At 39.6% G+C, this 25,029-nt stretch overlaps 1 protein-coding gene across 2 annotated transcripts in view; it reads left to right on the plus strand.

Moving 5' to 3' along the window:
• Positions 1 to 25,029, plus strand: part of TBL1XR1 (TBL1X/Y related 1) — a 119,383-nt gene that overhangs the window by 80,746 nt on the left and 13,608 nt on the right. For both annotated transcript variants that reach the window (XM_069792697.1, XM_069792696.1), the window contains 7 exons: positions 16,448 to 16,550; positions 18,752 to 18,897; positions 20,358 to 20,577; positions 22,646 to 22,778; positions 22,975 to 23,116; positions 23,420 to 23,483; positions 23,585 to 23,682. In XM_069792697.1, the coding sequence (XP_069648798.1) occupies positions 16,493 to 16,550; positions 18,752 to 18,897; positions 20,358 to 20,577; positions 22,646 to 22,778; positions 22,975 to 23,116; positions 23,420 to 23,483; positions 23,585 to 23,682 (861 nt within the window). In that variant the 5' untranslated portion in view covers positions 16,448 to 16,492. The remainder of the gene's footprint in view (positions 1 to 16,447; positions 16,551 to 18,751; positions 18,898 to 20,357; positions 20,578 to 22,645; positions 22,779 to 22,974; positions 23,117 to 23,419; positions 23,484 to 23,584; positions 23,683 to 25,029) is intronic.

Consider the following 25,029-nt stretch of genomic DNA (forward strand, 5'->3'; position numbering starts at 1 on the left):
GTGGTACCTGTTAATCCCAGTGTTTGAGGTAAGGTAAAGATAACCAACGTGGTGGGTTTCTTTTTTTGAAAAGCCGTCCTATCTAATTTGTTCAAATCTGAACTAGCAGAACTAGGTACTGTGATTGCTTAATTCTGCAAAAGATAGAGTAGAGGTCATTTGTGGGACAATTTGAAGACCATTTCAGTGCAGCTGCCTATGTAATAGTAGCCTGCAGTTATAAAACATGGTGTATTTCCATCTCTGCTGATGTTTTAACTTGACTAAGCAAAAATGTTTTCTCTACACAAAGCTATGATCATGTTTCCAGCTGCACCAGTAGACGAGACTGTTTAATTCAAAATAGCGCCTTCTAATGGAGGGGGGCGGTGAATCCTTATCGGACAGATGATGTATCTTCAGGTTTTGAATAGTTTGCTTCAAAGGGGATTAATTAAAAAATTAGTGAGAACAGATGTCTGATGTTGGCCTAAGCAGTCAGAAAGAGGAAATGTCCTGGGTTTGAACTTTTTATCTTAATTGGATCCTTTGTGACTTTCAGCCCATGTGATAAGAGTTTCTTCAGTAGACTCTCCTGCTTCTACTGCATAAAGCCAAAAGTTTTAAATTTTAAGGTTTTTATGTGTGTGCGTGTGTGTGTATAGGTACTCACGCAAGCATTTGCATACAGCTTTGAAGGATGCTTCCCCTGCAAAACAAAAACTTTATATACAACAGGCTGCTTTGCTACAGCTTTTCTATATCCCATGTCCTATTCAGAAAAGCAATAGTGTTCTTTTAAACCATCTTTTAATATTTTTTTGAAACTCATTGCGTATCCCTCTACAGATGTGTTCAGGTTCCTTTTAATAGTCAGACCCTCGGTACAGTGCCAAATTAGCAAGAAGAACATCTGGTTTGCTTCTTTAATCTTCTAAGATCAACAATGTGATTGCTCCTACAGATACAGGTGACTTTACAATGTGTAGGAGCTGTCTGGGGCTGTGTTATGGCAGGCATGTTCATCGGATCTCTGGGAGTTTTTCCTTCACAGCAGTATAAATATGCCTCTAGACTTAAACACTGATGAAGTATCAGAACTTGGCATTCATTCAAAGTTGTCCTTAGTTGAGGGTAATTTGAGTTAGGTAAAATATTCTGTTTTCAACAGACAAGGAAAGAAGCTTGTTTTTATTTTTCAGGACGTTTTGTAGAAGAAAAACTGCTCTTGACAATTCAGATACTGGAACAACTCCCAGTTAAAAAAAAAAAAGGATATATTGCAGGGTATGGAAAATCTGGTCAAGGATGATGACTGTATTGCATGTCTTTTCTATGTTTTATAGGCATATCACCTCAGCATATATGCTATTCTTAATATTCTGACAAAAGACCCTTGGTACAGCTTCATTTAGAGAAAAAAATAAGCAGATGCTGAAGGCAGGAAGGGGGACCAACTTAATGTCTAGACAACCTTTGGAGGCATGACTGAGTTTTTCATTAAATGCATATACTTGAAGGGAAAAATCAATACTATTTCTTATGGAAATTCTGGTATAGCTAATATAGATGGAAACATTCTCTGCCAAAATACATAGCACTAAAGCCTAGACAGTATAGTTTTTGCTCATGACAACTTACACAGTCAAACTTTGAGATGTGGTACGGAGTAGGCTGTAGAGATGTGGAGATTGAATGTCTGCCTTGAAGGTGGTTATTGTAGCAGAAACTGAAAATTATATAAATTAAGGAAAGAGGAACTTGCAGGCTTGGAAAACAATCTGTCCCTTGTCACAGAGTTACTGGGGGGTGAAGTGTTTTTGTTGGAGCTACCTGTGTCCCAGCAAGGGTCTTGTGTCTGCAGCTCAACTTCTTGTGTAGTTGAGTGTCCAGTCCCACAGTGGAAGCTGGGGCATGGGCTACACAAGTCACGTTATTGCCTCGCTGCCTCCTAGACCGTGTGTGGTCGAGGCAATGACAGCCATGAGAGACCAACGATGACAGAATGGTGGCTCAGGAATGCCCTATCTTTTATTTCAGTCAAAGTAAAGCAGTACTCTTCCCTCACGACCTACCCCAACAGCCTTTATAACCTGCCACTGGACTGCCGTTTCCAGAGCTGTCTCGGGCACACGTGCCTGATTGCCCAGGTGCCTTGGCTGGTGCAGCATCTCCGAGATGTTCCTTGGATTGCTGTTGCTTTATTTCTCTATTACTTCTTAATAGATTGCATCTGTATTGCAGATTGGTATATAGCGCAGAGAAAGAAGAAATGGCAATTTGTGTTGGTCTCACGTTTTTGTTATTTTAGGTTGTAAATAGAAAATAGGACAAGTACATTGATCATGCTGTGTCACAGCCTAAGACAAATGAATCATTGCGTGCTGTCTGCGGCTGCAGTCGGTCCTGTTCATGAGTGGCTGTGCCCAGTCTCCTTAGGGCTAAGATCATGGATATTATACTTTTACTCTAATACTTGATTTAAATTTAACAGATGAGGGGAGCTTTGACTCTTTGAATACCAAAAATGTTTGTCAGTGTTTCTTCATTTATTTCATGGCTTTTGAGACACTGTCGTGGTTTAACCCCAGCCAGCAACTAAGCACCACGCAGCCGCTCACTCACCCCCCCCCCCATCCAGTGGGATGGGGGAGAAAATCAGGAAAAGAAGTAAAACTCCTGGGTTGAGATAAGAACGATTTAATAGAACAGAAAAGAAGAGACTAATAATGATAATGATAACACTAATAAAATGACAACAGTAGTAATAAAAGGATTGAAATGTACAAATGATGCGCAGGGCAATTTCTCACCACCCGCCGACCGACACCCAGCCAGTCCCCCAAGCGGCGAATCCCTGCCCCCCACTTCCCAGTTCCTAAACTAGATGGGACGTCCCATGGTATGGAATACACTGTTGGCCAGTTTGGGTCAGGTGCCCTGGCTGGGCATGAGAAGCTGAAAAATCCTTGACTCTAGTCTAAACACTACTGAGCAACAACTGAAAACATCAGTGTTCTCAACATTCTTCACATACTGAACTCAAAACATAGCACTGTACCAGCTACTAGGAAGACAGTTAACTACATCCCAGCTGAAACCAGGACAGACACGCATCAACTTGGTCTTAGGAAGTACCCAGAAAAGGCAAGTACTTCACATCCTGTTCTTCGTTAGAAGGCAATTCCGATAAGGCTTCTAAGTGATTTAGGTGCTTCTGGAAAATTTAGCTACCTAATTTCAAAGTCCACCTGAAGTTAAATCTTGAGGTGCTGAAGTAAGTATGGTTGGTTTCTGATCCACTTCAGTGGTCCCTTTTCTAAAATAAATTTGTAAGCATTAGATTCATTTTAATTAGTAAGTCTCTCTTTTCTGAAGAATCCTCTGATTTAATCAGTTTGCCCTGCTAATTAGTCTTTAAATAAAAAAAAAAAGCCTAGGTGAAGATGGTTTCATACAGCCCTTTTGCACTTGATCTTGTTTGCACTGGTAACTGATTTCTGTCCTTTAAGCTCAGACCCTGCAATTTGATTATTCTTGAGCAAAAATGTGCTACATTTCTAAGACAGCTTTTAAAGACTCATAGCTGTGGTTTGCACTTCTTAATACTGTTGTTGCATTTGGTTTTATTTGGGAACAAAAGAAAGTGGTGTTGTAGGTGGTATTGGTGGAGTGGTGATGAGGAAAGGATGTCTTGTTTTGCAGATTAGCAATCTAATAAGGCAGGGGTAGTGGAGGAGTGTAGGAGTAGATATATCTAATGTAGATTCACATGTCATTCTTTTTTTATGTTCATATGACCAATTGCAGAAGCATGTTACCTATTATTTTTGGTTTTACGAAAGGTGGGGTTTTTTGGTTTTTTAAGGTCTTGAACTGATAATGGTTATTTACCTGCAGATTCCCACAGGCTCATTTCAGGCTACTTTAGTAAAAAGGGTTGGATGTGAAAATGCTTGGGTAAAGGAAAGAGTTGAGTTTTTAATCTGAGGGTAAACTTTCTTAAGCCTTCTTTAAAACTCTCCATTCATGCATAATGCTGCAGTCAATCATGAGTTACACATCTTTAAATCTTTTAGGTGAACATCTTGGGGCTAGAAGGAACTTGTCAGTTTACATTTAATTTATTCTAGGCTTTAGGATATGTTTCATGGCTGTAGAGAGCTTTGAACACTAAATATGATGAATGTTAGCACATATTTTCAATACAAAATTCTGCTGTCCAACTGCAGTTAGATTTTCAATATGTTGAATATCTGGGTTAACAGAGAAAAACATGTCTAAAGCTAAGTGTATTTCCACTATTAACATTTCTAAGTACCAGTCAACCTGTTTGACATCAGTCCACAACTCATGAGTAATATTGGCCTTGTCCCAAGTAGTCAGAAGTCGTCAGGTCTTTTTATTAAAAGAAAACCAACAACAACAAAAAAAACCAAAAACCAAACCAAACACAACAACCCCCTGCATTCTTAGTGTAATTAATTCATTGTTTTCCCTATCCAAAGGGCACTGTTTGCTTTTTCTTCATCCCAATTAAAATAAATAAATAAAGAAATCTGGCCTTCTCGTCAGTAAGTAGCAGGTTCTGATGTAGTTGCTCTTGATTAGTGGCCACTAAAGCTGCAGATGATATCTTTCCTTGTTAACAGTTTATATTTTCCTGAGTTGAAATTGCAATAAATTGTAACTGAAGGATCTTCTCTGTGTCCTGTGAGATTGTTAGGGTTTTTTTCCCTTTTTTCACCCTACTATGGTATTTTCTCACAGGGGTTTTAAGTTTCATCCTTCATTTTTCAGAAACAGTGGACTCGGAGCTGTTAGTATTCAACAAAACATCTGCCTCAGGAAAAAATTGGCAGCTTTCATGCACTCAAAAGGAATTTCCGAAAAATTGTTTGTTATCCCCAAACTATAATTACCTGAGTAATGATAGCTACCTTAATAAAACATAAAAACCTAGCATTTCACAAAAAAGACCCAATCCAAAACCATGAGGCAGTGGTGGCCTCTGACGAGTGCTTCAAAACTTAAGACTCTAGCAAAATTCATCGCTGTATAGCCGAATGCTCTTGGATCTCCAAGGCAAGGGCTGCTTGGGTCCCTACAGGCCCAGCCTTGCGAGTACCAGGGCACACCACAGAGGAAGACTTGGGGTCTTTTTGTTTTCCTTTTGGTTATGGAAAACCTGCTGATGTGCAGTATGGGATGGACTTCAGCGAGGAGGTGCCCAACCTTACGCTAACGTGAGTTGTGGATGGCAGCAGCGTGGTGCAGAAGGGTAGGAGGAGAAGGTGCTGGTTGTCTCTGGCAGGCGTGCTGTTGTCCCCGTTTCTGCACTTGATCAGGTGCTGCTAACTCTGGTTTCTGCTGTGCTTTGTTACTCTGTGTAGGTATAACTCCAAATCACCTCAATTTGTTGTTGTTATGGCAGCATTAAAAACCCCTTCCTAATCAAGAATGAGGGTTTTCCACTGCGGTAAATACACTGAAGCGAGTCGCACGAAGAGACAAAGGCCTTTCTCCTGCAGGCTCTTCAGGACGTGACTCGGCACAAGGCTAAACAAACAAGAACAAATAGAATGAACAGGGCTCATTCGGAATAGGAATCGCTGCTGTTGAAGATGAATTGAATTTTTTTCAACCACCAGAGTTTATTTGTGCAAAACGTTAGTAATTCGTGTGTTGTAATGGAAAAGTAGTGAAAGAAGAATGTAGGAAAAGAAATGCCTGAAGGAAGTACAGATAAAGCCGGCGCTCTTGAAAGCAGTTGGAGAGATGAATTCAGGAGTGCAGAGCACACGTAGGCAGTGCGTGGTGAAGAGGTGAAAACCAGGGCAAATGCGTGACCACAGGCTCAGGATCGTATGTCAGGTCAAGGGATGAAAGCCAGAAGATGGATCACCAGCTTGGGGAAAGAGAGCAAGTGTAGCGGATAGGAACTGTAAAAGGGTGACAGTACTCGGAAATGGAAGGGGAGTCCATGCACCTGGATGAAAAAATCCCCAATCAAGATAGGGATGCTATTGCAGGAGTGCAGAGATACCTTTCCACAGATGCTTTTAAGGACTGCATATGCTGTTTTATTACCATCAGGTAGCAATATAAATATATTAATCATAACAAATAGAATCCGTGCCAGGCTACATGGTCACTAATCACCGTTCCACAATAAGATTTCCAGAACACACACAAAAAAAAAACCCCAAAACCACAGACAGCTGAAAACCGACTAATTATGAAAGTCTGCCCAAACTCCAGTAGTTTTTCCTTGACAAATAAGTAGCATTAGTCCAAGCTCAGAATGAATCTTTTTTTTGTAAGCCATCAGTATGCAGGTCAGCATCAGCAGCATAGTGAAAAACTGTGTCACTGTTAGTGCACCAATATCCATCAGCTCAAGCGATTGATGTAGATGTAATCACTGTCTCTAATAGAAATAAAGTCAGGGTAATGGAACATTGTCGCAGGATCAATGTCTCCTGTTTTGAAAATAAACCCCCTCAGCTTTGCCTTTGCATTTGTGTACCAGCAGGCGACCACATCATTCAATTCAATTGACACAGTCCCTTAGAGCCCTGAATGATCTATTGTGGGAACATCAGGAACAACATATTGGAAAAAATGAAATGTTCTTGATCAGACTTACAGGCAACGTTATTTGGTGGGTTTTCCAGCAGTGAAAATGAGAATAAATCAGCTGAGAGCAGAAACTTAGCACAGTATGGAGATCTTTTAACTCCGTTTAATTGTAATTTCTACACGTTCTTGATCAAAAAGCTTGAACCATAGTACTTGTCCTTATTTTCAATGGAGCGTGGTCACAAATAGAAGACGTTTTTTGGACATTGCCCCCTCCCTTACCTTAGTCTCAGCAGAAGCTCTTGATGGGGCTCATTTTGACCGACTCAGGAGCTCTTCTCGATCAGTTATTTTCTCTGAAATTTTTACACAGTTTGATCCAAGCAAGGATTAATGGGTGTGCTCCCACATTCATCCATAATTAATTTTTTGCTAAGGCTTTAATGCAGCAGAGGAGATTAGCAGTCATATAGTTGCATGCTTAAGACTGGGTGCATGCTGAAGAGGTATATTGCATGGGATTTTAAACGATGTGACAGATAATGCTCTTCCAGTTTTCATCTTTCTTGTGCTTGATTCCAGCAACCTACTGCTGTTCTATGTCTAGATCCAGAGAATATTAGTAGGCTGTTATTTTAGCACTTAGTAAAGCCATTTAACAATTTTACAAAGCCTTCTTGAGACAGAGTCTATAAGTTTGACTGCAAAAGTCTTAATTTATTTAAATTACGTATTCCTGAAGGATTGTAGCTCTGTCTAAAGGGACGTCCTTCTAATGGCCTATGAATGGAAGCTCTACAGCTTGCTTGGTGTTACCACTGTTCCCGTGATGGCCCCTCCAATAAGAAAACTTTCCCTTTTGGGGGACAGATGTCTCTCCCTGGGGTAATGACAAGCATTTGGCTGGTACTTTGCTCTGCGTTACAGAGTTAGATACATTTAGCATACAGAGCCTAGAAGGTGGACTTAGGTCATCTTGTGAAGTAATCCATACTGGCCAAACCTATGCTATTGATTCCCCAGGTAAATGTGCCAATTCCGGTCATCAGTCAGAAGCTATCTGTTTCTAGTCAGTTTTAGAAATGCCACATTTCCAGTTTTGTTGCCGTAGACATCTGCCCCGCTTGTGTGCAGGTAGGACAGCCTGACCCTGAAGGTCATCCCATCAAGCCACAGGTTCTTCCTTTCTGAAAAATGCCTTTGGTCTGGATTTAGGTGTTTGATCATGGAGAATTTCATAATGTTCGGTTCTGTTTCCTGGTGTGCTCTGAAAATTATTTAAGTATGGAAAGAGGATGGTGATTTAGCTTTTTAACTACTACTTCTGGACAGTTTTCATTTAATCCTGGTTTGCCTGCGTCAGTGGACTTGAGCTCTGTGATTCAAAGCCCTCTCCTTGGCCACCTTCAGCAGAGCGGGACGAGATGTTTGGGCTTGGGATCTTGTGGGGAGTCAGGAAGGGATGGCTTTCATGAAGGAGTCAAAATCGAGGCAGGACTTTCTGCTGGTGGTTTTACTGGCATATGGGTGCGTGTTCTGAGCAGCTGGGTTTGGCTTTTAAGTTTTGAAGGAATAACATATTTGCTCCTGAAGAAAGATGTATCAGAACTACTTCCATTTCAACGGGGTTGTAATTATCATGCAGAAAAGTTGTGCCTGGAAAGAGATGTCTATTTTCATTGTTCCCCAAACAGTTGAAAAGTCTTTAAAATACTAATACACAATACCTTTTTGCTATTCTGATATAGGAAATAAGGAGAAAAATCCCCTCCCAACACATAATTTCTTCTTGTGTAGCACTGTAAACAAGGGAAAAAAGAGGTTTAAGAACCTAAAGAGCTTTGAATAAAGTGTCAATACCAGAAACATCCCTGTTTCTTTAGTCAGTCTAGGGATTTACAAAATATGGCTGCCAAGAATCACTGCAAGATGCCCTATAGCTGTCCAAGAAGATGTATTTTTAACTCTAGAAAGCATAGAAGTTTGCAGCTTTGTAGCCATAGCCCTGGAAATATGATACTGAATATACATACTGGCGCTTGTCTCTCTGCTGTAACATCCGGAATCCCAGTCTCCTGGGTCACGCAGCATATGACTTTGGGGAGGAGATTCATAGTTCAGTAATTAAATACTACTTTGCTCTAGGCAAAACCAGCAAATGGGCTTCATCTGCAGCTTATTTTGTAATAGTACTCAGGACTGTGCTTGGCGTTTCTGGGGACTTGAGTACTTAGATAAGTAGACAGTAACTTATTTTTAGCTAGGGTTTTGGGTGGCTTTGTGTTTTGCTCCCCCCCCCCCCCCCCTTTCAGGGTTGTAATTCTTTTTCTTCAGAAAATTTCAAACTGGCTTTGTCATCTTCTATGCTTCATACTCTCAAATTGGCACGGAAAGATAGAGACTGTTGCCATAAATTAGGTCACTAAAGCTGAAGTATGGAATACAAATATTTATCGCCTCAGCTAAGGAAAACAATTCAGATGAGGGAAGTAAAAATTATTTTTTTAGTATTCGGAAATGAAGCTGTATTCTTGAGATTGAAAGCGAGACAGTAGAGGTAAAAGATGAACGTGAGAAGCATCTCTTGTTTTAAATTGCTAGAAGGAAAACTAGCAAAGCTTGATCATATGGGAAATCAGTAAGAAGGTTCATTAGGTAGAATTATAGATAATTTTTTATGCAAGTTCACATTTGACATAGATTACTGAATCTTAAAAAAAAGGGCACATTTAAATAATAGCAATTTAGAGACACAGGTAAAAATGCAGAAAATGAGATAACTTTCATTTTGAAATATATTACAACAAAGCTTATGCATTTAATTTAAAAAACATTTTCCTTTAAATTCAGAAGGTTAGAAAGAATTCCTAATTGCAGATTGTCAGATAGTAGGAGAACTTTAATAAGGGCTCATTTGTATTATGCCCAATACAATATTGGACCCCATCTCTCAAGTGAATATGTGAAAGAGCAAATAGGAGTCTTTAGAGCAATTAGTTGATACAGTTTAAGAAAACTCAACTTTTTTTTCTTTTTTTAAAGTATGAGAAAATGTTCATTTTGATTGAAATTGATGTCTAATAAATCCTTACAGAGAAGGACGCACAACGTTGGTTGCGCACTGCATGCGTGACATACAGGAACCACTAATTTATTTTATGAGTTTTCCTTTATAAACCGTTTCTGAAGGACTGTACAGAACTCTTCTTTGGATGTAGGTTTACTGAGTTCAGCAGCCGTTTGGGGTGGATCCGCTATGCCTTTGGAGAACACTTTGGCAGAACGGCAGCCACCAGCAACAGCGTTTTGTGGAGCCCGGGATTAAAACTCCAGTTCTGCAAGCTACTGGCGGGGCAGATTTGGTATCTGAATGAGGTCCTGCTGAAACCTCACAAATCCAGGAGTTTGGCTGGTCTGAGTGGTTGGATTTAAATAGCACCCTTTCCACTTTCTTCAGCACCTCTGAGTTGATAAAGCAGACTTGGTGGCATTGGTGCCTCGCTATCTTAATGGACCGGGGTGCAGTTGGAGAAGCGGTGGAGTTCAGTGTGTTGGCACTTTCCTGGGCTGTGGGGTGTTGTCTGTCCCCTGAGCCGCCGTGACAGCCATCCCGTAGCTGTGGAGTTCAGCAGGTAGGTTTGCCAGGCTGAGGGACTCCCAGTGTCAGCTGCAAAACTTAGGGAAGAGGAATTGTGCATCACACACAGGACTTCATTTTTAAGTGAGGTCATAGAGATGTAAAGCAGAATTGTAATAAAACTTTCCAAAGGACTTGCATGCACCTTTAGGGTTTTGGGGTATGCACCTTTAGGGTTTTTAGGTGGAATTAAAAAAACTACGCATTCCCAGGTTGGGTCATATAATTTCCCTTTTTTTTTTTTTTTTTTTTTACCATCATGGTCATTAAAAAAAAAGAAGATTCTTAAGCAGCAATTTAAAAAATGGTATCACTGTCTATGTGCACATGTGCTGGCAAAATATTTGTCCATATTTCTTGTGAAAGAGGAAAAAATAAAAGGACTAGTGACAGTATTTCTGTCGTAGGAGATTTATTGTTTCTGTAGCCAGACTTCTGTTTTCCATGGATAAATGTAACAGTCTGTTTAGATGTGAACATTAAACATTTTTCAGAGCTACCCAGAGCATTAGCTGTTCCCTTTAACATATCATATTTGGTATCAAACTAATGAGTGGTATGTTTGGGGGAATTATTATTCACAGCAGCCTGCCAGGTTTTTCTGTTATCCTACCTAATTAGGATGTGTTAGAGCCCACCTAAAACTGCAGAAATATTACTTTCTTAGGCTGTTGTTTGATGATACAATAAATCTAACTGTAGTAAATCTACTATATGTTATAAAGCTGTGATTAAGAGATACAAAGTACTAATCTGATGTGTAAACTTTCTCTGCCAGTTCAGGTTTGTTTAAAAAAAAAAAAACAACCCCAAACCAAAAAAAACTATTAGGCCAGGAGCCATATCGGGCTGCATCTGTTCTCTAGCATTTGGCATGAACCTGGAAGAAGAGTACAAAGCTAGCATAAACATGCAGAGTAGAATAATAATTTGTCAGAAATACAATCAGATTTGTACTGTTGGGCACCCATTAGCCTGCAGATCCGATGTTCGTGATAGTGGAACTTGATCTCGTTATAACGGATTTTCTTTGTAAATTTTACCCAAAGTATGAAAGTGTGTGAATTGTCCTCAAGGGGTGGGAGAAGCCCGTGTGAGACCTCGCGTGCTGGCGTGTCTGAGTTACGGTAGGCATGTTACAGAAATACAGGCACTTTTTTGCTATGTGGAAGCTAAGTCAGAGTTGGCGTGTTGGCTCTGGGAGAAGAAACCTCGTTTCCTTTGAAAAAAGCAGTTTCCAAATTACTTTTTGTGTGATTTCTGACATGAATTCAGAGTTGGAACGAGTGGGTCGGTGTGTCTAAAGCACAGACATGCGTCTTGTCGGCTCCTGACCTGCGGCACATCTAGTTCTTGAGAAGATCTCGAGGCCGGCATCTGTATGGACAGTCGACTTCTATTTTATGGCTGATACGTTTTACGCCGGATAAATTTTGGGAGTTCGGGGACCGTCTACAGTGAAATTAAAAATTACCTGGGATGTCTTGATACTACGCTGATTCTAACTGAACAGTGGTGTTCTAAACCACAGGCCCATCCTCCGAGAAGGGGATCCTACAGATAACCAGTGGCTCTGGCTCAGTGGGTTTGGAGGATCGAGGGAGAACAGGGTGACAGGTTACCTACGCTGTAATACAGTTTCATTGGCACTACGGCATTGCCGAGAAGAGGCATGCTGAAGTGGACTTTGTTTTGAGCAGTGAATATCAATCCTGGTGTGGTCCCAGGGACTGGAAACCAGTGAGCAATTTGGGCATGGTTCGTAAGCCTTTGTGCACATCCTTTTTTTTACCTGTTGTTTTTTGTTGTTTGGGGCGTGTGTGCATGTGTGTGGGGTTTTTTTTAATTTTATTTTATTTATTTAATCCTAGTTTTACTGGTAAGCAATCTACTTCACACACACTGCAACTGCTCCAAGGTGCAAAACAAAAGTAGAGGCAAGTGGGAGTGATTTCCTTTAAAAGCATACTTGGAGATAAAACAGTAGTGTGGGTGCATCGTACTTTGCCGTATTTCCTGTAAATCCACAGAAAGTTTCAAGGAAGACTTGGAATTTTTATGAGGGCTGGAAGAAAGGGCCTCAAGGATCTTGTTACATTTTCAGAATGGATTTGGGACATACAGGTGCAAATATCTTGAGATATTTTTAATGGGCCCTTTGCAAATTAGGCTAGAAATCTAAGACTGGTAGGAATTATGTGTCACTTCTACTTATTTTTGGCTCATTTTTCTGTGTATTTTTGGTTATTTAATTGCTGTATCTGAAATGAAGAGCGATATTAATATCTATTAAGTGCCCAAAGTGAATAGTCAATTGCATGTGGAAATAGTGGATTTGGGGGAAATAAACCAGCATTAATGAAGTAGATTTTTTAGTGTATGGGGTATGCGTGTACATGCGTGGGGGCATACATGAAGATAAATCACTTTTTTTTTTTTTCTCCCTCCTCTAATTTTCTTCTTTTCAGCCTTTCCTCCTCTATTTGTGTTTCCATTTACGTGACGCCACTTGTAAGAAATCTTCTCCATCACCTCACAAACAAGCCCTGGGGCTGTGTTGTGGCATTAGGGAAAATGGAGTTCACATGGTTCGTAGGTTAGCAGGTTTATTTTCTTTCCCATTACTGCTTTTCTTTGGCAGACATCCTCAGCAACTTGTAACTTCGGCACGAAGTGAGGGAGCGACCGTGCGTGTTGAGCACTGAGAGCAACGTGTGGCCGGTGGCTTCGGGGTCAGTGGGTCCCCTCTCCGTCCGACCTTCTGCTCCTTTTCACCGTCATCCCCTTGCTGCCGCTGTCTCGGGTCATTCCTGCTGGTTCCTTCCCGGGAAGCTATGAGCGAGGAGGAGGGAGGCAGGATGGTCCCCATGGCTGGAGACAGCAGCAGCTTCTCCATCACGTGCAATGGGGATTCACCCAGCTCCGAGCTGTCTCCGACGTCTGCTCCCAAGGCTGGAAGTGGCCACGCGGCAGAGCCCGTTGCTGGGGGACGTTTGGCTTTACCCCTCGTTTCGAGGGTTGGCAGCATAAGCCCGGTATCAATTTCCAAATTTGTCAAAGGGCACTAACTCTCCTATCTGTACTTCTGCTGTATTTTCTCTTTATTGTGATAGTCTGCTTCTGGTATGGGAAGGAAGGTGGTTCGGTGTTGCTCGTTCTTCTCGCAATTCCTCGCTTGCCTTGGCTGCGCGATAGCCGGGGGTGACGGTTGTCTCCGGGGCACTGGCTGAGCAACTGGGCCCGTGATGGGGGGTAAATACAGAAATGAGTTTTCAGAAAATTTAAATAAGCCCCGAAAAAATGGATAAAGCAATATCTTGGTAAAAAACTGGAACCTTTTGCACCCTTTTCAATTTCACGTCCTCATCAGGCAAACCGTGTATTTATGGAACACATTTCTGTGTTTTTCTAGTCATTACTGTACAGAAGCCAGTGTTGCACTGCCACCTCTCGATAGCCGGGCAGGACAGCATGTGGCAGTGCTCCTTGCCTTAGCAAAGCATCTTGTGGAAAACACTTTGAACCAGCCTTGAAAAATGATACGCATTTGACTTGGGCAGGGTGAATAACACTTTTGACAGACAAGCGAAACATTAGCTTTTTTTCTTGAGCTATCCAGCTACATAACAGGTGAATTTATGTGACATCTCCACAATTCTGCTTTGAGTGGGGAGCCCTCTTTATATTAATAATGCAGGTCTTCCCTATGTAGCAAATAGCACTTTCATCTGATTTCTGCATTTTGATCTATCTTTTCGGATGAGGCAGCAAGATTTTAAAAATCAGGAACAGACCCATGAAACAAATACTACTGTTTGTGTGTGTATGTAATGTAAAAAGGCTTCTTTATTAGTCTTTTTAAATTTAATTACCTTTTTTACTGAAGAATAATGTTGTTCCTCTTGCTACAGAACTCCTCTGTAACAAGGAGTCTTAAATAAAGATGATTTGCACCAACAAAACATAGCTGAATAAAATTAGCGTTTGGTCCTGCATATGATAGAATTGGTTGCTAATGCATGAAATGGCTAAAAATGACATTCATTTCACACACTGCTCAATAAATGAGCCCTTAAAGTATATTGTAATTTGGCAGGTACACCTTGTATGTCAGGCATCACTGGAGGCTGTGGGTGGGTAGGGTAGGGTGAGTATCAATGTACCTTTCTTTACGAGTTGTGTTGCACTGGCTAGCAGTTACTGTACTGGAGCAATTATTTTTTGCTTTAGAAATGAGAAATATTTAAGTAGCTCTGCATTTTTATTTATGTCCTTAAGAAACTAAAACCATCTCCCCGCCTTGGGCAGCACAGTATGCTCGAGCTACTCCATAAGCACGAGATCTGGCTTCCGTGGACGCGTCCAGCATTGTAGACATCCCCCCATTTCCCATGCAGGATAACCCTGGCTCTCCCACTGGGGTCCCACTGGCCCCAGCTGGGTCTGAGCCCTCCTTGCACAGCTCTTGGGCTGTGTCATTTTTCCTGTGCCCTCTCCGAATGGAGCGGGCAGTGCGCGCTGCCCTCCCTCCTACCCCCAGCTGTTAGCTGGGGTGGGTTTGAGGGTGTCCATGTGCTCATCGACTCGCCAGGGTTCGTGCGTGGTTTTGGGCAAACGCACTCCTTTTGATGTCTGAGTTTATCCTGTAGCCTCTCGTCTTCTTGAGGAGTTTAATTGGGTCTTTCCTCTGCAATATTATAGAAGCATAGAATCGTTTAGGTTGGAAAAGACCTTTAAGATCATCGAGTCCAACCATCAACCCAACACCACCATGCCCACTAAGCCATTATGGGACTTGTAGGAAAGTTACATCTTGGAGAGCTCTTCCCACTGTCAAATTTGGTTGCAGTTTGACTGGTAAAATTCAAAAGTTAGATGATAAGGAAGAGAGTGTGGTCATTTTCTCCTGTTTCTTTGAGAAATCTTGCTAGGAAAAGATGCTTGGAATGAATATGTATGGCAGCCTTATAAGGCTGATTGTAACCTTGTAGTTGGTACTTACTGCTGTGTTCACTGCTTTCCCACTTCGAGCAATAGTGGCAAATGACCTGACCACGTAGCCGTGTAGCAAGAACTTTTTATTTTGAACAATACAAGAAAACCTGTTCTCTAGTCTTTTTTTTTTTTTTTACCTCAAATCCAGGTCAAACTTTGTCAAATAACAGTAGGAAAGTCACTTACCTTCTCAGACTCCAGTTCTGTAGAAGAAAACGGTGGTGGTGGGCGACTGGGTAAAAACCTTCAAGGTCTGCTGATGAAAAGTGCTGGGTGGATACTAGGAACAGGAGATGGACCTTATTTCATACTATGTTCTGGAAGCTGATGTTTTTACTTTTTTACTAGATGTCATGGAAAGATCAGGATTTTCAAACATTCAGAAGTAATGAGATTGCTCTCAAAAATGAGGCTCAAAGTTAGAAAAAAATACTGTATTCTGTCTCTTCATCTTCGTGTTTTAAAGACTCTTGTTGCTTCGTGTTTTCAAAGTTTTTCATCAAAAGTGTATATATAGTCTGATACATTATTTTTCTTGCTAAATATATACCATTAATAAAGTCAAGGGAAAATTGTGTGTATATATCCATCAATATTTTTAAAGCATTGATTGAAAGCCTAGAGAAATATTACTAAAAATGGTCTGTTTAAAGTTTGTCTCTAATTTCAAGAATTCCTTTTGCAAAGCATAAGTGTGTGGCTGAGATGTTTTCTAATTTTTAGTTGAAATACCTGGGCTTTCCTTGAACAGATACAGTGTTGTAGCCCATATCGCACCTTTTTACTACAGCAGGAGTACCTGAAAATTGAAGTAGATTAGAAAGCAAAAGTGAGAACTTGCCTGGATACCAACATGAAACCAAGTTCTCGGTCTTTGTTAGCCAGGCAGGAAGAAAACCACATTTTGAAAAATGTATTCCATAGCAATAATATTGCTTAGATGAAACTCACTTGATTATTTTTTAAAAACCTGTGAAATGAGGCCTTTTTAGTACTGTTATTAAGCATCATAGCTCCCTAGTCCATACCAATTTGTATCATTTGAGAATCCGGCCCTTCAATATTTAATTTACTGACCTTTATGTTGTGGGGACACAAATGACTTTTTAATGACTGCAGTAGACTTATTTGCATTATAAAATAAAACCATTGTCTATGCTGCCAGGGAGCTAGTTACTTTATAAATATATCATTTGTTGAGAAATACGTATTAGTTACTAAAAATATTTAATTGACCTACTTTTTTATTTTCAGGGTTGTGTCCTTTGTTGTGACCTCATGGTTTAACTGGGAATAAAGATGAGTATAAGCAGTGATGAGGTTAACTTCCTGGTATATAGATACTTGCAAGAGTCAGGTGAGTTTTTACAATTCTGGTTGTTAAACAATGCATAGTTTATTTGGCATTCATCTGCAACTGGCTTTAGCAAACACAGACTCATTTAATCATTTTGCCAGTAGGCATGTGCTTCTGTCTGAACTGTTTCTTGGTGTTTCTTCTCAATAAGAGAATGAGTTCCTGCCAAGTTACTTTCTGTAACTTAATCAGGTTTAGTAATTTGGAGTCTTCAGATGGCAGTCAACCAACTAAGGACTCACTTGATTGCTAGAAACACATTTTCCTGGAGATCACTTATCTAGAGGGTGACGATGACACTTTGCACCATTTTCTTTGGGGTTACTTGAAGAATTAAAAAGAAGGACCACCAAAATACTGTATTTTCCTGTTCTGTCTTGGAGTGATGGTGCTCCCGCAAGCTGGTCTTGCGTGGCCGAATTCTTTGCCTGAATGAGACTGTGGGAGGGCAGATGTTGCTGTATTTCAAAGGAAGAAGTGGCAACTGTGACCATATGACTTGTATCATTTGAATCTGAGTACAGATGAACAGATTTTTTACAGGAATAACTCTTGGGTTCTCAAAAGCCGCCCTCATTGCAGGTCACTTTCTTGGAGGATTTTGTCCTTTGGTGTCAGGCTAGCCAAAGCCTCCTGCTTCTTAGGAATAAGAGCAAAAGGCAGTTGAATATTGTCAAACTTGAAAAGAAACTTCTACCCTGTCATATTTGTGCAAACTGACTGTATCTGTAAAACACGAGCAAGAATGCTTTCATGTGATTTCCAGGTGTTCCCTTGGACAGTTTACTTTTAAAACTTCCCAAACCCAGTCGGATTAGCCGTTTGAGTTTGTGTTCCGTGTTTGAGTTTCTAGATGCAGCCATATGGCTGCAGGGGGTTTTGTGCTGGTGGTTGTTCTTGAAGCTATGTAAGAGACAACATTATCTTTTGCTCACAGCTATGATATTGATTGCTTAAAGCAGCCTACGTTTAGAACGGGTAGATTTGACTGGAAATCGGGGCATGCCCCAGTAGACGAACAAGTGATGATTGTCAGCTGGCAGGAGTGAATATGATCTTAGCAATAAATAAAAGAAGTCTGCATATTAAGGGAAAAATAAACTCCAATCTTAAGGTACCAGTGTAAGGGATCAGCTTTAACGTGTATGTTACCTTGCTGTTTTAACATCTACTGATTCTTAGTTTTGTTTAGTGATTGCTGATGGGTGGCTTCAGGCTTCTTTAGAATGCATTTGACTGATGCAACATCTGCCCACTGTTTATGTCCACTGCTCATGGACTTCTCAAATTGAGGCAAAAAAAGCACCAGAAGCAATGGTGGATGGCAGAGTTTTTCAGTCTCTGCTTGTCAGAAGAAAGCAGAAACTCATTGTTCCGCCTGAATTTACTGAAAACTATTACACGTTCTTATTCCAGTTGTAGATTGCTTTTGTCACAGAAGCCAAACTTACGAAATTGCTTTATCTTCATTTGAAAGTTTGCAGGCAGCTTTTTAGTTACCTGACAGAAAAAAAAAGAAAGTAGTTTAAGAAAAAATTCCGTGACAGTAAAGTTAATTTGCTGAAACAACTATTTTTCTCTAGGTTAAATTCTCCTTTTCAGGGTGATAAAATAAATAGCAAGCACCTACCAGTGCTGCACCATAGCATGCTTGCCACTTCTCAATCAGTGCACAATACTGATGTAGTTCTAAGTGCCAAAACATACACAATTATGACAGCACTGTACCATGAAGTGAATTCTGTTCGACATAAAGATCCATTTCACCTTCATGGGTAACAAATCAGTGAGTAAAAATAACAATTGAGTCTTGGTGTCTTGGAGGTACATATTTTACTAAATACTATGTATAATACAATACATATATATAGTTTGAGAATATATAAATACATGTAAATGCTATTGCAAGTTGTATATTTTATATTTTTATATTTGCTCATGCACAAATGTTTTGCCAATGATACTGTATTTAATAATTGCTGTGTTTATATATAAACTTCGTTTTTTTCTTTTTTTACATTTAAACTAGAAACATACGAGGGAAACAACAGAGGTGTTTTGATGAGGTTTTTTTGTAGTTCATAAGCATGCTATAACTTTGTATAATTTGCTGAGGTTTGTAAACAGAAGGTCCTACAGTGGTACGGGAAGTAGCATTGTCTATCTATAAATCCATTCTGATGTCTTTGCCTTGTCTTTAGGGTTTTCCCATTCAGCATTTACCTTTGGTATAGAGAGCCATATCAGCCAGTCTAATATAAATGGTGCTCTGGTGCCACCAGCTGCTTTGATTTCCATCATCCAGAAAGGTCTGCAGTATGTAGAGGCAGAAGTCAGTATTAATGAGGTAAGGAGGCTTTGCCTGCAGGAGCATTATGTCCTTGCTTACAGTAAGTTTGAATGTTAGTATTTTTTCTTAACTTTCTTGTATCCTATTTATTTACTTTTACTTCAGATTCCTTACTGCTGGTGTTCACCATGACTCCAGTGGTGGAACCAGAATGGAGTGACATAACTGGGTAGGGGTTCTGCCCCGTGCAGCCACACAACACCAGGCATGGTGTTCTGGCTCATTGCTTAAAGGTCCGTTGTCTGTAGAGTTTTTACCCTAATATAATGTTGTAGTAAATCCAGACAAGTGCAATAAGATAATCATTGAGACAAGTAACCTCTTAATCTTTATTCTCATAGACTTGCACTAAGGAGGTGGGCGAGCGCTATGCAGCTCTCATTTGGGTGATGTGTCGTTATAACGAAGTAATGAGAGCCCAAAGGCAAGGTTTCCAAATAGAGAGAGGGTTTCAGTTTGTGGCAGGAAGGATGAAGGTATATGCCAGTTTGCTTTTTGCCTCTGCTGGCTAATTCATCTTGAGCAGGATCTATTGAATTTGATGTTTAAATGGTTATTCCAGCAGTACAGAAAGCTATGTATCTTCCTGCCTGATGCTGCAGACACTCGCCCTCAATTTCCATTCTCACTTATGCCTGGAAGGTTAGCAGCCTTTGTATGTGTCAGTATATTACAGAAGGAAACTATTTTTTTCACTAATTCTGCTCTATTTCCAGTCTCCCTTATTTCTGCTGTTTATGTGTAGTTTTCATAGTCCCAGTGAAGCAAATCCTTTCCCTTAGGAAGCCTCAGAAAAATAAAGCAAGTGATTGGAATAGAAGAAGGAGACTCTATATTTATTGCAAGGAATCCTTCTAGCTCCTAAAAATAGATCCTTACAAAGCCCTAGCATATGTATAAGGGTATTTTTAACTGGGTCTTGTCCATTTCAGGATAAAATTCTTCCTTGTTGTTTGAAAGCATGCCAGTACTGTTTAAAAAAAGGAAGAAAACTAGTCAACTCTCCAGATAATATGTTTATGGAAAGTATTAGTCTAATAAGATAGAATAACTTCACAAGCCAGTGACCCGACTTGCAATGTTTGCAGCTCTTCAAACAAACCATTAGATTTTGTTGCAGCCACTCATGTTTGAAATCATATTCATAGATAGCTTACAGAATTTTTTGCTTTAGCAGACGATTTAGCAAACTCAAAGCATGTAACTTTTGATTCCAGAAGCTCTGCCAGAGGCCTGTGGTGGCTTTTTTTGCATATTTATGGTGGGCACTTAACTTTAGACTAAAATTCCAATCCTTACCACAACAATGATCAGGTATCACTTCTAGCACCATTTGTAAACTGTGTTATTATATTAAATCAAAACTTTTGCTTTAGTTTTCCTTGGAATTTTTGCCCATAATGTTAATTTGTACTTGGTGTTGTCTTTTTTTGTTTTCTCCCTCTGCTGTAATTTAGGATGGTACCTTGTTTGATGGTAGGCCGATAGAGTCTCTCTCACTGATAGATGCAGTAATGCCTGATGTGGTACAGACAAGACAACAGGCCTACAGAGATAAACTTGCACAACAGCAGGCAGCAGCTGCTGCAGCTGCAGCTGCGACTAACCAACAGGGATCAGCAAAAAATGGAGAAAATACTGCAAACGGAGAAGAGAATGGAGCACATACTATAGCAAGTAAGTTGAGACAGAAATGACCTTAACCTACATTAACGTCATTTCCTTGTTGTAGTCCGAGCTGGTAGACAATGAGATAAATGTGTAGAGGTACTAGTAACCCTTCAGCTTGCAGAGGATACCTTCGTCATAGCTGACACTTTAACAGATGGTGTCTCACCTTTGACTGTCTCCAGTTTGCTATTTGGAATTGCAGGAGGAGATGCAAACTTCTGAATTCATTAATTCACAATATTGCATTGACCGCTGTCCCTTCCAGTACTGCTCCTTTCCCATCATCTGAAAGCTCTTGCATAAAGAGGGGAAAAAAAAAATATTAAAAATATCAGAGACAACTGTTTAAATATTGCTTCCCCTTTGCTTTGGCCCCTGTACAAAGAATAACAAGAGGAGTCTGCGAATCCGCAGCTGGTTAAAACTGAGCATTGCTTGTGAAGCTCTGCAAACTACTTTTGACAAGTTCTCGGAGAGCTGGAACCGGCTCTCTGTAGGACAGACTTCCTTGTCAGGCAGAGATCATCATGGTTGCGGAGACAAATCTTGTGTTGTTGGTCTCCTTTATCAGGATCAGTTTTCATGAGTTGCCATTCAGAATTACTCGAGGCAACTGCTTGCAGGTTTGGTTTATTCATTGGTTCCATTTTAGTTGTGATTGGTGAAACAAGTGAGTTTTATTTGTCATCACAGGTCAAAGGAACATACCTTACAATCAGCTTTAGTATAGAAACGTTCAGGTCGGGCATTAAAATGTGATTTTGAAAATATTATTGTGGAAGTCTGGATTACACATTTTGGGGGGGGGGAGTTACAGCTCTTGCTGTAAAAGCCCATGAAGAAAAGACATTTTTGAAAGAATATTCATATCAAGCCGTGTACAAGTTTTGCATTTTACAGCTGGATTTTACTAGTTTTTTTCATTATCATAGATGTTAAATAAACTGGAAATATAATCTTTGGCTTAAACAAATAAGCTCTCTACTTTGATGCTTTCATTTAAAAATCTCAAAAGAATATTTACTTGCTAACTGTGAAGTGGATAGAGTAAGCATAAACTTCAGATCTCGGCCACTCTTAAATGTGATATACCAGCAACCCCTACTGGCTGGTACACCAAATTATACTGGCATTGATTCTCTTCAGTTGACGCAATGTTTTATGTGGTGTTGTTTCTTAAAAATATGCGTGTTCTAATAGCCTCTTCTGTTTTCTCACACATACAAACAGTGACAGAAACCCTTAATGTTAAATTAAGCAATAGGTTTGAAATGGTTTGTTTTACCACAGTGAATAAATACAGAGCAGGTGAACTGTTCAGGATTTTTTATATTCTGCATTTACACTCAGTGTGAATTTATTTTTAATAATAGAAAATGACTGATGATAGCTGCCAAGAAGACAGTTTTGTTAGCTGAATTACCCCCAGTATGTTTTACAGAACAATATGAATTCAACGTCACTTCCACGCAGAAAGCTATGTATTGCCACAGTTCTACAGTAATTGCTGATGCAGTTTAAAAAGCTCTGTTATCAGTTTACCATATCACCAAATGTTATTATATTAATTAGAGCCATTTTGTAAATGAAGTGTCTGAGATGTGGATTTAAAACCTGTTTGACTGCAATTGGTGAAAAGAGAGATTTTTTGAAAATGGATGTGTCATAAATGTATTTTTAAAGCACAAGATAGACTAGTAACATATTGTACTATGCAGTATTGTGCCTGAAAAACTGTGAGTACTTTTAACATCAGCGTTTATTTTTTAACATAGCAAAAATTAACTTTTGGCCTCAGTTTTGAAGTTTCAAAATTAAATCCATTTGGGTGGTGAGGTTTAGAAGGGCTAAGAGTTTTCTCACATTTTTGAAACTTCCCATCTGTTTATAGTACTTCATAAATTGGAACTGGAAAAATAAAGGAACATTTCAGCTTTGTCAAATTTTGATCCACGTAAATTATGAATTAATTGTTATGCTCATCCCAGAAGAATATGAACCATACAGCAGTTACAATGTATTGTCCCAAAATATTAAAATCCACCTCTCTCTACTGTTGTTTCCCATAATGCAGATAATCACACAGATATGATGGAAGTAGATGGAGATGTTGAAATCCCTCCCAACAAAGCAGTGGTGCTGCGTGGCCATGAATCCGAAGTATTCATTTGTGCCTGGAATCCCGTTAGTGACCTTTTGGCCTCAGGGTATGTGCATTAACCATGTGCGTACGTAATACCAATGCTCGTTGGCATACTCCTGTATGATGGTAACAAGTTAAAATAATACCTGCCCCAACACCCTCTACGTCAAATGGCACAACGTTTGCTGTTTTGAAAGGAATACATTTTAAAATGGAATTAATTGGGAGAAGGGGTTATATTCTCATTAACTGTTTTGTAGATCTGGAGATTCAACAGCACGGATATGGAACCTCAGTGAAAACAGCACGAGTGGCTCTACGCAGCTGGTACTTCGACACTGTATACGAGAAGGAGGGCAGGATGTACCCAGCAACAAAGATGTGACATCGCTGGATTGGAACGTAAGTAGAAATGGCAGTGCTCAAAATACTCCAAGAAAATTGTAGCTATAATTTTGCATAGTCAAATTTTAAGTGACAGCAACTGTGCATGCTCTGCTACAGCTCCTGAAATATTTCTATTTCTGAGTTGCATTGTAATTTCCTGTATTGTACTTTGGGGACTTCTTTTTAAGAAGTTGTAGTCAATGGAATAGATATCATAAATCTTATGCAGATGTATTCTATCTGAAATTTGCTTTGTGCTCTTTAGCTTTTGAGTTATACAGTAAAAGTAAATAAATAAAATAACCTTTTTGCTGGCAGAGTGAAGGTACACTTCTAGCAACTGGGTCTTATGATGGCTTTGCAAGGATATGGACTAAAGATGGTAAGTGAAATACTTTTAATTTCCAGTATATTTTCCTGTATTGTGGCTCACAGCATAGATTTTTATTTTTTTAATGTATTCATATCAATATAAATTTTCAGGTAATCTTGCCAGCACCTTAGGGCAACATAAAGGTCCTATATTTGCGTTAAAATGGAACAAGAAAGGAAACTTCATTTTAAGTGCAGGAGTGGACAAGGTGAGATAATCTTTGGTAAAATTAAAATTCTTTCCTTCACCATTATAATCTAATTGTAAGCGTAATAGCAAAGCTATAGAAAGTAAGTAAATTAAACTAAAGGCATGGGACTTAAATATGTACTTACAAAGAACTTGTTATGCTAGCTATGTTTCCTTGTGTTTTATAGTAGTTTATTGAGATATTTTAATTTATTAGATTTCAGTGTCCCTGGATCTCTTCCCAATTAGGTTAGTGTAAGTTGGAAACTTAAGTGCATTGAATGCAGGAACATTAAACCTTTGTAAAACAGAATCATCTAAAATTTAGTGAAGCACTTTATGCAAAGTCTCAGAAAAAAATCTGGAGGAATAGGTTCAGGCTGATTGGGATATCAGTGAAGCCTGAGAACGATTAAAAAGGTTAGAGCTGGAACATAAGACAAGTCAATATATCTGACTGGGGAGGTGCCAGGAGTGTAATGCCATGAAGCTCATTGTTTGACTGTGTTTTATTTCACATCTCTAAACAAACTTAAAGACTCACGAGGTCTTTAAATTCAAAGCTGTTGTTAGCGTGAGAGATTTTATGAATCGTAGGAAGGGCACATAGTGATGAAGAATAGTCTTAAGACTAATTCAAAGATTAGAATAGACTATTAAAAGATTAAGAAGAGTTGGTTTTCTTCTGTAACCGATTCACCCTGCAGAAGTAAACACAGGCTTTGTCTTAGTGAGACTGGCAAACTGCAAGCTTAGTAAGATCACAGGCCCACAATACTTAAAACTGGCAGTGTCACTGTAAAGTAGATTTTCTCAGGGTTTTTGGGGGGTTTGTTTTTGGGTTTTTTTTTTTCCCCTGTGCGCATTTAACCTGGTTTGCTTCAGTGCCCAGCTTTATAGATGCTTGTGCTGGCACAAAGGAAGGGAAACTAAATGTCTCAAAGCATGGAAAGGATGGGTTTCTTCTTTTGGCAGCTGTGATGGCTTATGCCATTTTTTAAGTCTTTGTGAAGGTACAGCTTTTAATTTGCAGAAATACACTCTGGAGGAGATAGAAGCCTCATTTCAGTCAATAAAACTCCTTGGACAAAGCAACTGAGATTATGCTTTGAAAAATACTCTGCATTAGCAGAAAGATTGACCCAACCTTATGCTTCTTTTCCGTAAATAATTTCTGTGGTCAGTTCATGCTTCCACTGAATTCAGTGTCAAAATTTTTATTGATCGTTGAAGTAGGTCAGGGATATTGGCATATAATATAGTGATTATAAAATACTAATTTTGTCATGTAAGATTACTTTCATCAGAAGGATATCAGAAGTATTGGCAGAGAACAACTCAGAATAAAATTACACCCTTAAATCAA

The sequence above is a fragment of the Haliaeetus albicilla genome, chromosome 9 (genome assembly GCF_947461875.1).
Source record: "Haliaeetus albicilla chromosome 9, bHalAlb1.1, whole genome shotgun sequence".
Lineage (NCBI taxonomy): Eukaryota > Metazoa > Chordata > Aves > Accipitriformes > Accipitridae > Haliaeetus > Haliaeetus albicilla.